General features: G+C 48.1%; 1 protein-coding gene and 1 long non-coding RNA gene across 2 annotated transcripts; both read left to right on the top strand.

Moving 5' to 3' along the window:
• Nucleotides 1–550: 550 nt before the first annotated feature.
• LOC148219587 (uncharacterized) lies at nt 551–10,493 on the top strand. The gene is made up of 8 exons (XM_088156352.1): nt 551–562; nt 4,000–4,134; nt 5,915–6,049; nt 6,323–6,661; nt 6,941–7,103; nt 8,872–8,935; nt 9,500–9,548; nt 10,317–10,493. The coding sequence occupies exons 1-8, from the start codon at nt 551–553 to the stop codon at nt 10,431–10,433; spliced, it is 1,014 nt and encodes a 337-aa protein (XP_088012478.1). The 3' UTR covers nt 10,434–10,493.
• A 1,174-nt stretch (nt 10,494–11,667) lies between these two features.
• LOC148219586 (uncharacterized) lies at nt 11,668–13,787 on the top strand. The gene is made up of 3 exons (XR_015799289.1): nt 11,668–11,769; nt 12,213–12,409; nt 13,650–13,787. It is a non-coding gene; the product is annotated as an uncharacterized LOC148219586 (long non-coding RNA).
• Nucleotides 13,788–14,507: the final 720 nt, after the last annotated feature.

The raw sequence follows: 14,507 nt of genomic DNA, 5'->3' as shown, positions 1-14,507 counted from the left end.
CCAGGGTCCCTCAGTGGTGGGCTGTGGGCATCAAGCAAAGACATTAGAAAGGGGAGAAAGCAGAACCTAGGGACTTTTTCAGAGAAAGAGAATTTACTTTTTCTTGGCTAAAGGGTTCCTGGAGTCTCACTCGTGCCACCATCAGGGTGGGCTCTTGCTGGGCTAAAGAGAATCCTGGGATCTGGGGGCTCTCCTCATTTGGGCGTGCTGGGAATCCCTGAGACAGTGGTCCCTGCCCTGGCCAGGAGCAGAGGGGCTGCAGATGCTGCCCTGGGCAGACGGATCTGCCACTGCTGCCTGCTCTGGCTCCTCTCAGAGTGGGGCTTGTCCCACTCTGCAGGGTCAGGTATGGGCTGGGGACAGCTGTGACTCCCTTGGAGGCCGGCTGTGACATTCCAGCTTCCTGCTCCATGTTGAAGCTTGCAGGGCCAGTGGCAGGAGTCCTCTCCTGGCAGCTAGAGCAGCTGGAGATGCTGGAGCTGGTGCTGGCCACAGGCCCGTTGTCCTCTGCCGTGATGGAAGTGCAGCAGGCTCGGGGCCTACTCGCGCAATGGCGCTGACGGTGCCGTGCACCAGGCTGAGGAGAGGCTGCAGCGCCTCCACCAAGGCCTCTGCATGCGGACCACGGGCACAAAGGCTGTGCAGGATGGAGGCCTCTGCAGCCTCTGCCCTCCACCCATAGATTTCTGCCAGCCTCTGGCACAGCCAGGGCCGCACAGGATCCAGGAGGTGCTGCTGTTGTTGGAACAGTCTTGCCCACACCTCGGGCAGCAGGCCGGCCACAGGCTCTGATCCTGCATCCCCCTGCTCAGCTGGGGACAGTGTTCCCTGTGGAGAAGATGGAGGAGACATGACAGGGCCATGGGGGCTATTTTCTGCAAGGTGGAGGGGAGCTCTCCCTGCCTGGCTGTTGGTCTCTGGTGACTCTGCATGGGGAGCTGATGGGAAATTGTATGTAATCCTGTCCACCCCGCTCAGAAAACCTGACACGCTCTAGTGGATTGCTGCAGAGTGGGCACGAGGGATTTCTCTGGATGCAGCCCAGGCAGAACTGGTGGTCACACAGCAGAAGCCATGTCATTCTGAGTGTCCTGGCAGATGGGGCAGCTCCACTCTGTCCCCATGGCTTGGCAAGGGTCTTTTTCTCCTATCTCTGGAAGCAAGGGTTCTCTCTCTCTGTTCAAGCCTCTCACCAGATCACAGCTTCTCAGCATCCACACACTCCAGCATGAGAACCTTTTTCTCATGGGCTGCAGGTGAATTCTGCATCCCCTCCCCCACCTAATGAATTACAGAGAAATTGTTTGTTGTATTATATTCCTCACCACGGCTTGCGGGAGAATTTCAGCTCGGACGCTCAGAGCGCCTTCTCTTCCCCGCCCTCTTTTGCACTGACCTTAGTGTTACCATGTTGCTCTTTTCACGTGTTTCCACCTTTTCCTTTTCTCAGGAAAGAATTTCCTTTTTTCAGGAGAGAATTGGTGTTCGTAAGTTCATTTGTTCTCAAGTTCTATCAATTGAAACAGCTTTTAAAGATTTCTGCAGAACTGTAAGGTTGATCTTGTCCAGGCTCCACATCGGGGAATCACTCGTCATGCTTCTGGCTGTTGGTCACATCATCACCACAGGCATGGCACAAGCTTTCACCAGCTTTTTTTTACCAGCTTTTCTAAGTGGCTTAGCAGTCTGCCTATTCTCAGAGCAAGGCAGTGATTGGTGTTACCAGGCAGGGAGAAAGATTTTAACAGCTCCTCACAGAAATATCACTTCCATGGCTAGCTACTTCCCCCCCCTCACCATAAACTAACCCCTGCAAAACCAACAAAACTGGACACTAGTGCTCCTGGGGCTGGGGAACTTGGAAGCTTGGAGAAAACTTGACAAACTTGTGTGGAGACATTTAAAAATCTAACATGGCTTCATACCTAGACACACAGCTAAAGGCCAGATATTTATCTATTCTTTTTAACTGAGAAAGAAGTCACAGGTGATGAGTCTCTATACCACATTTGTGGGGTCCTGCCTTGGAGCTCCCAATTTTGATGGAAGTTACTTACTTGGCCCCACTGGCTTCCTCCTCCTGCCACCTTCTACATCTTCCCACATTCTTTCGTAACTTTCTCCTTCTCTTTCCTTATCCCAACCCCATCTCTGTGGCTCACAGATGTGCCCAGAGGAGCTCCAGGGGTGAGGCACAGGCCCCACATGTTTTTTTGAGATGCCCTAGCAGTGAAGCAGCAGGCTGAGCTGTGTGCAGCAGGTTTGGTACAGGAACAGGCATTCTTGGATTTAGTCAGAAGCATCAGTGGCCACAGGTCTGATTTCCTTTGGTTTAGTCCCATCTCAGTGGTCAGTTGCAGTACAGGCTGTAGGTGCTTGGGGCAATGTATGAACGATACACAGTCCCCAGACATGGCATATCCAGAAATATTTATTAGAAGAGTATACAGCTTGTGTAATATTTTCACTATCTGGATAGAATAGCGTGAGCCTGGATGGCCAATAACATAAATGTTCAGATGTCTGCTAACCAATAATATACATGATTGATTCCCTATTAGCAACATCAAGTTTTTTTTCCCTAAGACAAGTGCTTGTATAACAATTTCTGCAAACTACTGTGCTTCTGCTACTTGTTGCATTTTAGAAACTTTGTTACATCCATTATGTCTTCACTGAATAGCTTTCTTTGCACTCTTCTTACAAATTCTCTTTGTTTTCTGTCTCCAAGTTATTCTTGGATCCCTTGAACAACAGGGTTTGGCCCACCAGGCGAGTTTGTGCTACTTTGTGACAGAGGAGAACTTCCCCGGCTAATTTGTGTTTGCTGTAAGGAATGTTGGGCTGCTTTGCATACGTTCACAGACTAATGCAGAACGTTTGCTTTGTGATGTCAGCGCATGGTTGCCACGTTGTAGTGGTGACATCAGAAGGTTGCCTTGGGGCACGGAAGGCCTCAGTGTCAGAGCCGCCCTTGGGCGTGCTCAGCGCAGGAGCATCCTCCTGTTCATCTGAGGGCAACTGCGCAATGACAAGAGACTTGTTTTCTCTTGTGTTCCAAACTTGCACAGCAATGTTACAATGATTGAGGATCTGATTGAGGCAGTTTGCACAGTTTATGGACTTATTTATTCTGGATATTACCTGACACACCTGGCATGTAAGTAGAGATTTTCCTTGGGTGTAACCTAACCTGGCTTTTGTATGTGTTCCTGCTCTTTCTTAGTGATTGGGTTGATTTTGAAACAGAAAGAGCATTGGGATGCCACTGATTTGGGAAAGCTCCTGCCAACATATTCAGCTAAAAATGGGATGTCTGTAGCCAGGGGTCTGTGGGCAGCATTTCCAAGGGAACCAGCAGGGGTTGCATTCCCTCCATGGAAAAGTCTGTGGCAGCAGAGTCTGACATTTCCTCAGTTTGCGGGGTCAAGCAGGACAACTTTGAAAATGCAAACTGGGAGGCTATCTCAGAAAGCCTTCTAAAAATGTTATTTTTCTCTCTAATTTTCTCAAAGAATCTGCTTCATTTTACTTGCCCACTACAGGTCACCTGACACATGTATTCAGAGGTGCCGATCCTGAGGTGAGTGAGAAAGGAACCTTTGATGTTTCTAGTGTTTAAGAATTGTGAAGGAAGCTGTGAGCTTGGCCTGTGGCATTAGGGTGAGGAGGGCTAGTTGGATAGGCTAAAAAAAAAATCCATTTCCATGTGTGCAGCAGCAATAACAAAGGCATTGCTGGCAATTTCCTAATTTTCTTAATTTTAGCTGAAACCCTGGTTTTGCAGAGAGAACATCGCTTGCTGATAGTAACCAGGGTGAAATATCTAATTCAGAGCAATTTTCAGTGCTGTTGAATCAGTCCATTTTAATTTAGTCAGAGTGACTTAGAATCCCATTGCTATGGTTTATCCTTAGTAGACCTGGTTCTAGAGTGAACAAAAATAAGATTATAAATGATAGGTAATGGCCTGTCCCTCATGCTTCTCTCTCTCCACAGAGCACAGAACCCACAGCAGACTCCCCTCTGGCTCCTGCTGCTCCTGGAGAAGAGGACAAAGATGAGACCAAGGATGAGGAAAATGATCACAAGCCTCCAACTGTGGTCACAGCAGAAGCTGAATATCCCGAGAGAGTAAGTGCCAGTTGTGGCTGCTGCTGTTTTTAGTGCAAGACAGAGCTGCAAGTTTCTGACCAGCCAGCACTTGCTGTTGGTGGCTGAGGATGCTAAGTGCTGGCGTCCTGCCAGGACCTAGCAATTCCCCTGCCAGGCAGCAAGAGCTGGGAAATGGGCTTTGATCTGTCTTGTTGAGCCACCAAGGAGCTGGTGCCTCTAGGTGAGCATCTGGCTCCTTGCCCCAGTTAAGCTCTGTCTCTTGGCTTCTGCAGTGCTATGGCCAAAGGCACATGTGGTAGTGCTGGAGATCACAAGGTTTTGTTTGTTTGTTTTCCCTTTCTGGAAACCTGTGTTTGGCACCTGTGGAACTGGTCTGCAGTTTTCTTGAGTAATTCTTCACTTCTACTGAGTCTTTTGGCCCACCTGTCTTTTGGCTTTTGATAAACTGTAAAGAGATGATTGTGTTGTCCACGAAGCTGTGGGGGGCATTCTTGTCCCTTGTGGCAAAAGAAACAAAAGAAACACTTCTGAACCCTTCTTCTGAGGCAAAAACTAGGAGAGGCAAGATTCTGTTGATATATTTTGTGGTGACGTCTGCAGTTTTGAAAGAGTCGGGTAAAGCTGTAAGTCCTTGACTGCTGTCTTGTGCTGCTGAGAACAAGAAAGAGGTCTTGAAATTCCGGATGCTGTATCTTAGGTCAAATGTGCGACTTGGACAAAAGGAGCCAGGGGTGCCTGTCAACAGCAGCTGAAGATGAGGCAGCGTGTGCCCAGGTGGCCAAGAAGGCCACTGGGTACTAAGTGTAGATGTGTGCAGCACCAGAAAGTATAGTAAGAGAGAGATTATAATAGATCTATCTATCTATCTATCTATCTATCTATCTATCTATCTATCTATCTATCTACCTATCTGTCTATCTATCTGAATCTTCCCAGCTGTGCACCTAGACAGTTGGGTGTGCAAAGCTTACCTAAAGGAATTCCTTCAGTGGGAGAGGAGAAGAGACACATTTTGTCCACAAAGTCTTAGTAGGCAGAAGTTTCCCTCTCCAGAAATGGTTGGTTTTTTCCCCTCAGAGGCCTTCTCCTCCTCCAGCCTCTCCTGCCCTGAAACCCACTGTTTATCCTGGAAGTTTCTGCCTTTCCTAGAGAGGTGGAATAATCTTATGTTCCAGGTGATTTTAGTGACTTTGGTCATACGTACGTGAGATAATCCTCAGTTGACAAAGTAAGGAGAATAAACACCTTGGTCCTCCTCCATATAATACACTAAGGTGGCTGTGGAGGCTCTCTGACCTCCATCAGAGGATCTGTGCATGCATCCTTCTCTCCTGATTGAGCAGGATTTCTAACAAGAGAGTAGATGTCAGAAAGGCAGGAATGGTGGTGCAGGCCTGAAGAGAACATGAACTCCAGAAGTGTCTGTCACAAAGAGTGAGCCCACACTGGAAACCACCTGCAGAGCCAGGATGGAGCTGTGGGACGGGGCTGGGTGTTAGTCACCATGGAAAGACAAAGGGGACAGAGCAGAAGTGGAGGGAGGCCCTCAGCAGAGCCTTGAGAAATGCCACACCTCCCCTGACAGCTGCCTGAGAGGCTGTTGGAGCTTCAGTCCCAGATGGACCCTGACTGTACTGCCAGTGTCACTTTGGAATCTGTGCCTCCCCATGGGCAGGGAATGAGCCAGGGGAGCAGCAGCACAGTGCTTTGGGAACGTGTGAGCCCGTCAGTTTCAGAGACTTGGTCCACAAATGTTGTATGGGAAGTTGAAACCCATCTCCTCTTGCTTTCTGTGCAGGCCCTTCTGGAGCAAGAGCATGAGCAGATTGCTTTATCAGAGGTGCCGTGGCAGACTCAGGGAGAGCTGTGCCCAGCCCGAGAGCAGGAAGAGCAGCTCAGGCAGCAGGTGGAAGAGCTAGAGGAGAATGTCCAGGTAAGCCTGGCTCAAGCAGGTGACAGAGTGAAGGGCAGGAACAGGGACATAAAACAGAGCTCTTGGGACTGAGGAGGCCAGGAGTGCCACAGGCACTGGAAGCACAGAGCCTTGTAATCTGCACAGATCAGGGACGGGAGGGTTACAATGGAAGCAGAGGTGGGTATGAAAACAGAAAGAAGTGGCGGAATGAATTTGATTTTGAGGCTGAAAGAGGAAAAAGCTGAGCCTGGTGGCAGCTCCCTGTGATTTGCTCTGCATTTGTGTGTACAGAACATCAAGACAGAGCCACAAGGAGAGGTGCCCAAACCTCAGATTGCCACCATGGCAGTGAAGAGGAGGAACAAGGAAGACATGAGAAGAATACAAGATCACTGGAATCTCCATCGTCAGAGGGGTGATCTACAAAACCAGGTAAGGGTAAGAGTGGGTGTCATTCCACGCAAGAAACTTTCTTGCCGTTTACAGAACTTCAGTGAGAAGCTGCACAGAGAGCTGCAGGAAACTCAGGCTATGCTCAAGGCAAGGGAGAAGAGGCTAGAGGAAGAAATGAAAATCGTCAAAGAGAAAATTAATCTCCTCCTTCAAGAACAAGAGGCTCTAGAAAAGACAGTGAGTGAAAGAGTGATAACCACTGCAGTCACCAAACTGGTGGTTTCTGCCCTTCTTTCTTTTCCTCTACAGAGCAGCAGAGGGTTGGGTGATGCCTCTGAGTGCCATCCTGCTTTGGTCTCTATCACAGCTGCTCTGAAGGACTTCCTGGGCTGCTGAATCTCAGCTGCTGCCCTGGATGTGGCTTACAGCACCTTCCTAAAGGCTTGCATTTGAAATGGGATCTCAGGCTAATTTCTGCCAGCCGCCTTTCTGACATAAACTCGTTTCTTCTCCCAGATCTACACAAGCTCTGACATGGAACCTGCTGCAGCAGCAATGTTGTTTAATGACACTCCCAGTCCCCAGCCTGAGAAGTGGAGCCTTTTCAGCTCGTTTAGGTCCAGTGTGGCTGCAGCTGCTCAGAAACAGGAGCTTGAGGAGAAGTACCTGGAGCTACTGAGTAAGTCTGGTGTATTTCTTGTCTGAGGGACAGTGTGTTGTGTGCATGTGTCAGCATAGCTGTACCAAATGTTCCTCCTGAGTTTGGTGTTGGACTCCCCAGAGGAACTGCTGTGCTCTGAGGCAGCAAAAGAGCGTCCTGGGTGTTCCTGCTGCCTCTGAGGGCAGCTCAGACTGGCTTGGGGTTTTTAAAATTTGCTTTTGGAAGTTTTTTGGGTGTGATTTTCTTTTTGTGGGGTTGGTTTTTATTGTCCCCCATCCCAAAGGAGCTCTCCTGCTGCAGGTGTGTTACTGGTGTCATGGACTGTTATAAATACTACTACTACATCTACAGTTTGTTTTTATGAGAATACTACATTTTTGTCCTCCTCAAAGGAGAACTCCTTTGGAAGAACATCAAGTGACAGCACAAATAGAGAGCCAGATGCGTTTTTACTGTGCCCTCAAAGAGAAACAAGATACCTGTATAACGATCTGTATTTAATATCCTAGTTTTATGTTTATAAGGATATGTCCAAGAGAAACAGCTATGTGGTGTGATCAGATAAAACTGCACTGTAGGCATTTCTCAGGAGTGAGCCTCCAGCCCCTCTGCTATATATTCCTCAGACCCATGGCTCTTTTTCATACCTGATTCCCAGTCATTCCCATGTCTGTTAAAATCCTGCCCGTTGGCCCAACTCAGATCAGTCTCTAGGAAAACACATCAAGCCTTTTGTGATTCTGAAGCATAACTCAGTTAATCTGCTTCTCGACCATAACAGCTGCCAGCTCTGTGCTCTCACATAAGACCTGGTAGGGCTGAGAACAGAGCCCAGTTGATTCTGTGTCTACCATCACCTGTTGGGACAAGAAGGGCATTGATCTGCACCTCAGTGTGTCTGATCTCCAAGCCAATCCTGTTGTGTCCTGAATGGGGGCAGCAGATTGTAAGGGGCTCAAGCTGACTGTGCCTTCTTCCCATTGCTTGTCAGTGCTCCTACTTGGGCTTTGCCAGCCTTGTTGTTGTAGCTGCCCTGCCCCTGATGGCTGGTGTGACTGCAGAGGCCGGAGCCTTCCTTAGCTGGGAGAGTCCCGCTGCTACCTGGCTGCTGCAGAGCAGAGCTGCCCCGAGGCAGCAGCCCCTTGTCTGGGCTGGCTTCTGCATGGCAGGGCCTGGACTCACCAGAGGGTCACCATCTCCTCTGGGCAACTGTCGGTGTCACACCGGCGCCTGAGGAGCACTGCTGTCCTTGCCCACTCTGCCGCGCTGGGAAGATGGGGACATGTGCAGTGCTGAGAGGGCGAGCCCAACGGGAGTGACTGATCCACGCTGCCAGGGTGAAGACAAGCAGTGTGGTTCTTCGCATGGGGCACGGGCTAGGGCATCCTTGAGTTTAGCCTGCTCATAAAGGGTGAGGATCCTGATGCTGAAAGCCCCGTTGTGATTACCTATAGCATGAGCTGCTCTGGTTTACAAACAGAAAGGCATTCTTCTGGCAAACTGCTGCAAGGTGCAGAAAATGCCCTTTTCTCCTGTATCTCCCTGTGCATTGCTTCCTAGCAAGAGAGCTCTTCAAAGGACTGTCCAAAATCAGTCTCTGTGCTGGCCATCTGTGCTGCAGAGCTGCCTGTCTTGTTGCTGTTGTTATTGTTGTTGCTGTTGTCATTGTTGTCACCTAGCTGACCACAAAGGGCTCAGAGACCTCGACAGTGGGGCTGCCTTTTGTATTTCCTGGAAACTGGGATCTCTGCTTTCAAGTGAGCATCTTGCATTTTGTTTCCTTCAGGGAAAATGGTGAATATGGGAAATCCTGTGATGAAATACACTGAACTGGAAAATATTGGCAGCGGGTGAGTCCAAACACAGTTACTTCTACATGCACGTGGGCCAGGTGATTTGCTGGTAGAATGTGTATCGAGTGTGAAGTCAGGCGAGCTGCAATCATATATTCATTTAGACAGTTGGGTTAGACTGCTCCACTTCTGAGTGCCAGTCAGAATTTTTAAGTGTGGTCAGAAGGTATGGTCAAAGATACTTCTATCTTCATTATCAGAAAGAGCAACCTACTCCTATGCCCCTATCATAGCTGTCAAAAAGCAGTTCTCAGGAACATTTCTTTCCAAGAGTTTGCTGAAGGAAATACTCCATGGTCAGGATAAGAACTGCACAGTTTAGAAACTGAAACCCCAGATGGAAGAATAATCTCTCTTTTTGAGCTGAGGCAGTAAACACCAACACTCCAGGAACAGACCCAGTGCTCATGCACTTGAGAGGAAAATGCAAGAGCTGCCTTCTGGCAGAGCCCTCCTGCATCCTGCAGGTTTTAGGCACTGACAGCACAGATCTCCTGTCTGGCCTGGCTTTCACTCTAGGCTCTAAATGGCTTCTCTTTCTTTGCTTTGTTTTGTTTCTAGGACTTTTGGAGAGGTTTGTAGAGCATTTGACACTGCCACAGGAGAAGAGGTAAATGTCAACAGCCCCTGCAGACTCTGCTGCAGCTCTTGAGGGCTTTCCCCTCTGGTGTGAGCTCTGGCTGGAGCTTTGGGTAGAGCTGTGCAGCAAAGGCACAAGAAGCACAGACTGGTGCCAGCCTGGAAATTGCCTTTGGGACAGTCTTTGTCCTTCTCAGCTGCCAGAAGGAAGGCGAGGAGGGCAGCGGTTCCTTTCAGAGAAGGACGCGCTCACTCGCTCTCAATTGCTAAAACAAAGGTGGTGCCTTAGAGCATCTCCCTGCTCTTCGGGGCTACAGCTTCAGAGCTGTATTCTCATTTCTGGCTGCCAGCAAATGCATCTGAATGTTACTGGTAGTTCCTTAGCCACCTGCAGTGCTGCACTTGGGAACTGCACATAGGGAGAGATCTGCAAGGAGTCCTTAAAAGCCCCAAGCCCTGCTTAGAGCCCAGGATGTATCCAGAGAGTACCAAGGCACAGATGACTTCTGAATCCCAGACAGAGCAGCAGAGAGTGTGGGCAGAGCTTTGTGGGTGACAGTAAAGACATCTTTGTTACCAAGTGGACAGGGCAAAACATCAATGGCCATGTGTCCTGTAACTGGCCCCCAAGAGAGCAGAGAAATGGGCTGTTGGAATGTCAGTTCCTAATTACTCCAATGTCTAATCACAAGGCACTTTGGCTCAGCTCAGCTGTGTCATTGCAAAATCACTCACTCCGTGTGCTCTGTGGTTTTGTGCCACCAGCTTCTGAAGTTACTGATTTTCCATGTCATTTTAGGTGGCCATAAAGAAAATAAATCTTCAAGGACTGACAAGTAAGGAAGTAACCATCAATGAACTCATGGTCATGACGAAGAATCGGAATTCCAACCTGGTCAACTATTTAGACAGGTGAGTGGTTATGGTCTTACTCCATGAATGTTCATTTATGTACCACAAACATGAGAGATCAAAAACCCGCATTGGTCCCTGGCAGAAAATAGAACTGTTAATTATTGCATCATCATTATTTCTCTGCTCATCTCCAGTGGCTGGGAAGAGAGTGCATCTTGTTTGCATGAGTCTTCCCCAGCACAGATAGTTTAAAAATTGTTCAAAACCTGGATCCGCTCTATTGTAGTAAGTCAGTAGCCTGTAAGTTCACTGCCTCCATGGTGTTGGGCTTGATTTTTTTTCAAGTCTCCTACATGCTGATGAATCATCCTAGAGAGGATTTCCCTTGGATTGTGTCCCCTCTTTTCCATTGCTGTGCCTGCCAGGGACACTAGGTGTTTTTTTTCCAGAAATACCATGTGTGACAGGGTTTTTATCTGGGCTGTTACTAAACTGCACTTTTCACTTGCTGGCCATCTAACACATCTCTTTTTCACAGATGTGTCATTCTCCTCGAGACAGCACAGACTGCAAACACTGCACAGCCTAGAAGGAATGTCTATTCCTTTCACTGTGTCCTCATCACAAAGAGACCCAGGAACAACCATGAAGCTTGTCTTTTCCAAACAGCAACACAGCCATGCACGTTCATATCCACAGCCTTGTTTCCTTCTTTCAGCTACCTTGTGGATAAGCAATTCTGGCTGGTGATGGAGTACATGGATGGAGGCACTCTGAGAGATGTCATCAGCAAGATGTACCTGTCTGAGGATGAGATGGCAGCTGTCAGTCGGGAGGTCAGGGATCCCACCTGTGCTTTCGAGGGCTTGGTCAGGATTGTTTGGGAAACTGGGGCTCAGAACTTCAGAGATTTCATGTGCCAAGCTTTGTTTCTGTGTTACTAGAATGCTATGTGCAAGCAAGAGCATTTCAAGTGAATTGCGTGGCAGTGTGCCTGCATTCATTGTACTCTGTTCTTCTACTTTGATCTCCTGCTGTTAAATTCTTGCTCTGTCTCTTGTATTTGTATTTGCTGTTCTCCACTTTGCCTCTCTATGTGTTTACCTCGAGCCTGTCTGGACTGCATTCCTTGCCTGTAAAAGCAAAGGTACTGGTGGCAGAATTTGAAAGCAATGGCAAAGAAAAATACTCATTTCTCTCAGAGCTCAGCTGAAAAAGATAATAGTTCACCCCAAATGGCATTTGCTTCTGAAAAGTGAGTAATGTGACACCCTCCTGTTTCTGTTTTCTCTCTCAGTGCCTGCAAGGACTGGATTTTCTTCACTCAAATCTCGTGATCCACCGAGATGTGAAGAGCAGCAACATCCTTCTCAGAACCGATGGCTCTGTCAAATTGGGTCAGTACATTCTTTGTCAGGTGCAGAGTTCTGAGGATATGGAGTGTGGAGCTGCTTTTGAGTGACTGCTAGTTCCCCCAGAGTGGTGCTGGTGGGAGTGCAGGGGCCCCTGCTGCAAATGAAGGCACAGTTGCAACGTGCACAGAGGCATCACAAGGAACAAGCTGTCCAGAAAGGCACTGCTTTGTGGGTGTGTCCCTTCCAGAGGGATGGAGTTGTAATCTAAAGCTTCAGGGGTATAAAATCCACTGCTTGGGGCAGTGTAAAAAACTTGGGGATTTTTGAAATGGCCAATTCCATATTTCCTTGGCTAAAGCCCTGAGAAAACAGAGCAGGGACAGATTTTAGCAGGGAAGGGAGTCTGCACAGTGCACTCTCAGGCTTACAGTGGAGAGTTCTTTTGCTTGGTTTTCTAATTGCACAGTATTTCTTGTTCTCCCCAGCTGATTTTGGCCTTTCTGCTCAGCTCATCCCTGAGCGGAATCAAAGGTGCTCGGTGACTGGGACTTCTGGGTGGATGGCGCCTGAAGTTGTGACAGGTCAACCATATGGCCCCAAAGTGGATATTTGGTCTTTTGGAATTGTGGGAGTTGAAATGGTGGAACAAAAAGTTCCTGACTGGAACCAAACTCCTGTCTGGGTAAGGTGCAAATACTCACTGATCCCACTGTCTTTCTCCCCTGTCCCATGTTCTGTGTGCCACTGGACAAAATCCCATTGCCATCTGCTGGCACCACTTCCACCAAGGTCACCTTCTAAAAATGTCCATGCAGCACATCAGCATGTGCTGTAGTTTGGTTCATTGGTTCAGTGGTTGGTAATTGATTCAATTCAGTTGAGGAACTCAAGCCTTACCACACACAAACACTCCCCAGCTCTTTTCAGGCAACACTCTGCTTTGAGTTTCAAGTCATTCCAGCTCTTTTGTCTGTGCAGATGGACCTAATATCACAAAACATGAGTCTCAGAGCTGGTGTTATCTCTGCAGAAATGAAGGAAAGAAACTCAAATTAAACAAAGTTTCTAAAACAGTGGTTTTTTAGAGATTAAGTGCATACCCTGTGTACGTTCTTGTCATGGGAACGTTGCCTGAAACCTGGGCATGAGGGAATAAAGGCCATAGAGTCTCTTCTGCTTCTCATGCAGTGTTGCTGAAACCCTTAATGACCATATTTCTTTCATAGCCCAAGCCACATTCTCCACATCAAGCCAGAGCATGGTGATGGGGAGAGCCTGCCAAACCTCTCATTTGTTTCCTGGCACTTTCTGGGATGGGCATACCATTAATGCATTCAAATGAATATCCAAATGAGCAGAGGATTACCAAAGGGATGGCACTTCTGCTGTTTAGAACATGGAAAGCTTTTCTTTTCTGCATACTGGAAGCTGAAATTTTCAGACTGCTGAGAGACAGAGCTGCAGGTGGATCCTATGTGCCCAAAGAGGCATTTTCATCCTAGTACATTTGTGCATGCATCTTAATGTATCTGTGTTGAATTTGAGATTCCAATCGTTGGTTCCTTATCTGAGCAATAACTCCCTTTTATATAATACTTGAAAACAGTTAAAGAAAAGTCCCTGTTCCAAATAGCCTGTCAAACTGGTGTGAATATTCACAGAACTAAACGTGCTTTTGCTGATGTAGTTCCCACTAACAAGGTTAGCCAATGAGATCAGCTGCCAAGGTGAGATCCCCTGCATGTTGGAAAAGCTGTGGCTGCTTTGGGCTTTCAGTGTTTTGTTGGTACAGCAAAGTCACCTCAGCCTCTCTGCCAGGGCAGAAACTGCCAGTGCAGAGTGCAGGTTAAACAATGGCATCTGGGAGAGCAGTGACAGATGTGAAAGGAGCAGGCTGAGCCTCGTGTTTCCTTTTTCTCCAGCCTCAACTCCCGACAGCCACAGGAGGGAGACCAAAGCTGCGGCAGCCCAACCTCTTCTCGCCTTTGCTGCGGGACTTCCTGAGCTGCTGCCTGCAGACAGACGAGGCTCGGCGCTGGTCTGCCAAGGAGCTCCTGCAGGTAAAATGCAAAGGGGCTGCAGGTGAAAGAGTGTCCGTGGGATGGGCTCCTCCTCCACTGGAGGCCAAGGCATCAGATCAGCCCCCACCTCCTCACCTCCAATCTTGTGCTTTTCAAATGAAAATGGTGAGGAATCCTAGACTGGGCTGGGCTGGGAGGGAGGTGCAAAGATCATCTGGTCCAAGTGAGTGACCTGCAATGAGCAGTGTTGCATCATGGTCCTTAGAAATACTCAATCCCCTTTTCACTTAAAAATATTACCCCTACCTTTAAAACACCAAGTTTGGAAAGTCATAGTCCATTGCTCTTTTTCTTTTTCCCTTTTTACAGCATCAATTTGTAACATCGGCCAAGCCTGCATCCAGCCTGGTGCCACTGATCCTGTCACTGAAGCAGTGGAAGGAGGAGGAGAGTGGCAATCCATTCAGGACCATTTTCTCCAATACGAGCCTAGAGTAGGAATGTAGAGTAGGAATATAGAGTAGGATTATAAATAAATAAATTTTCTGAAACCTCAACTCATTTGGAAGATACCCCTCCTTCTGAGCCTGTGAGAAAGTTCAACATTTCCTTCTGAATTGTCAGTTGTTTCTTCATGCTGCAAAGTGACATTTCTGGCTTCCTTGGTGTGCTTCAAAAGTGGGGAAGGCTCTTCTTTATTCATCCTCTCCGGACCACAGTGCCTTTGGAATATGGCCTAATGGCCAGGTTTTGCCCAGC

Source organism: Sturnus vulgaris, chromosome Z, assembly GCF_052056855.1.
Source record: "Sturnus vulgaris isolate bStuVul1 chromosome Z, bStuVul1.hap1, whole genome shotgun sequence".
In the NCBI taxonomy this organism is placed as follows: Eukaryota; Metazoa; Chordata; class Aves; order Passeriformes; family Sturnidae; genus Sturnus; species Sturnus vulgaris.
The sequence above is the reverse complement of the archived record's forward strand: the minus strand, read 5'-3'. Positions and strand labels throughout refer to the sequence as shown.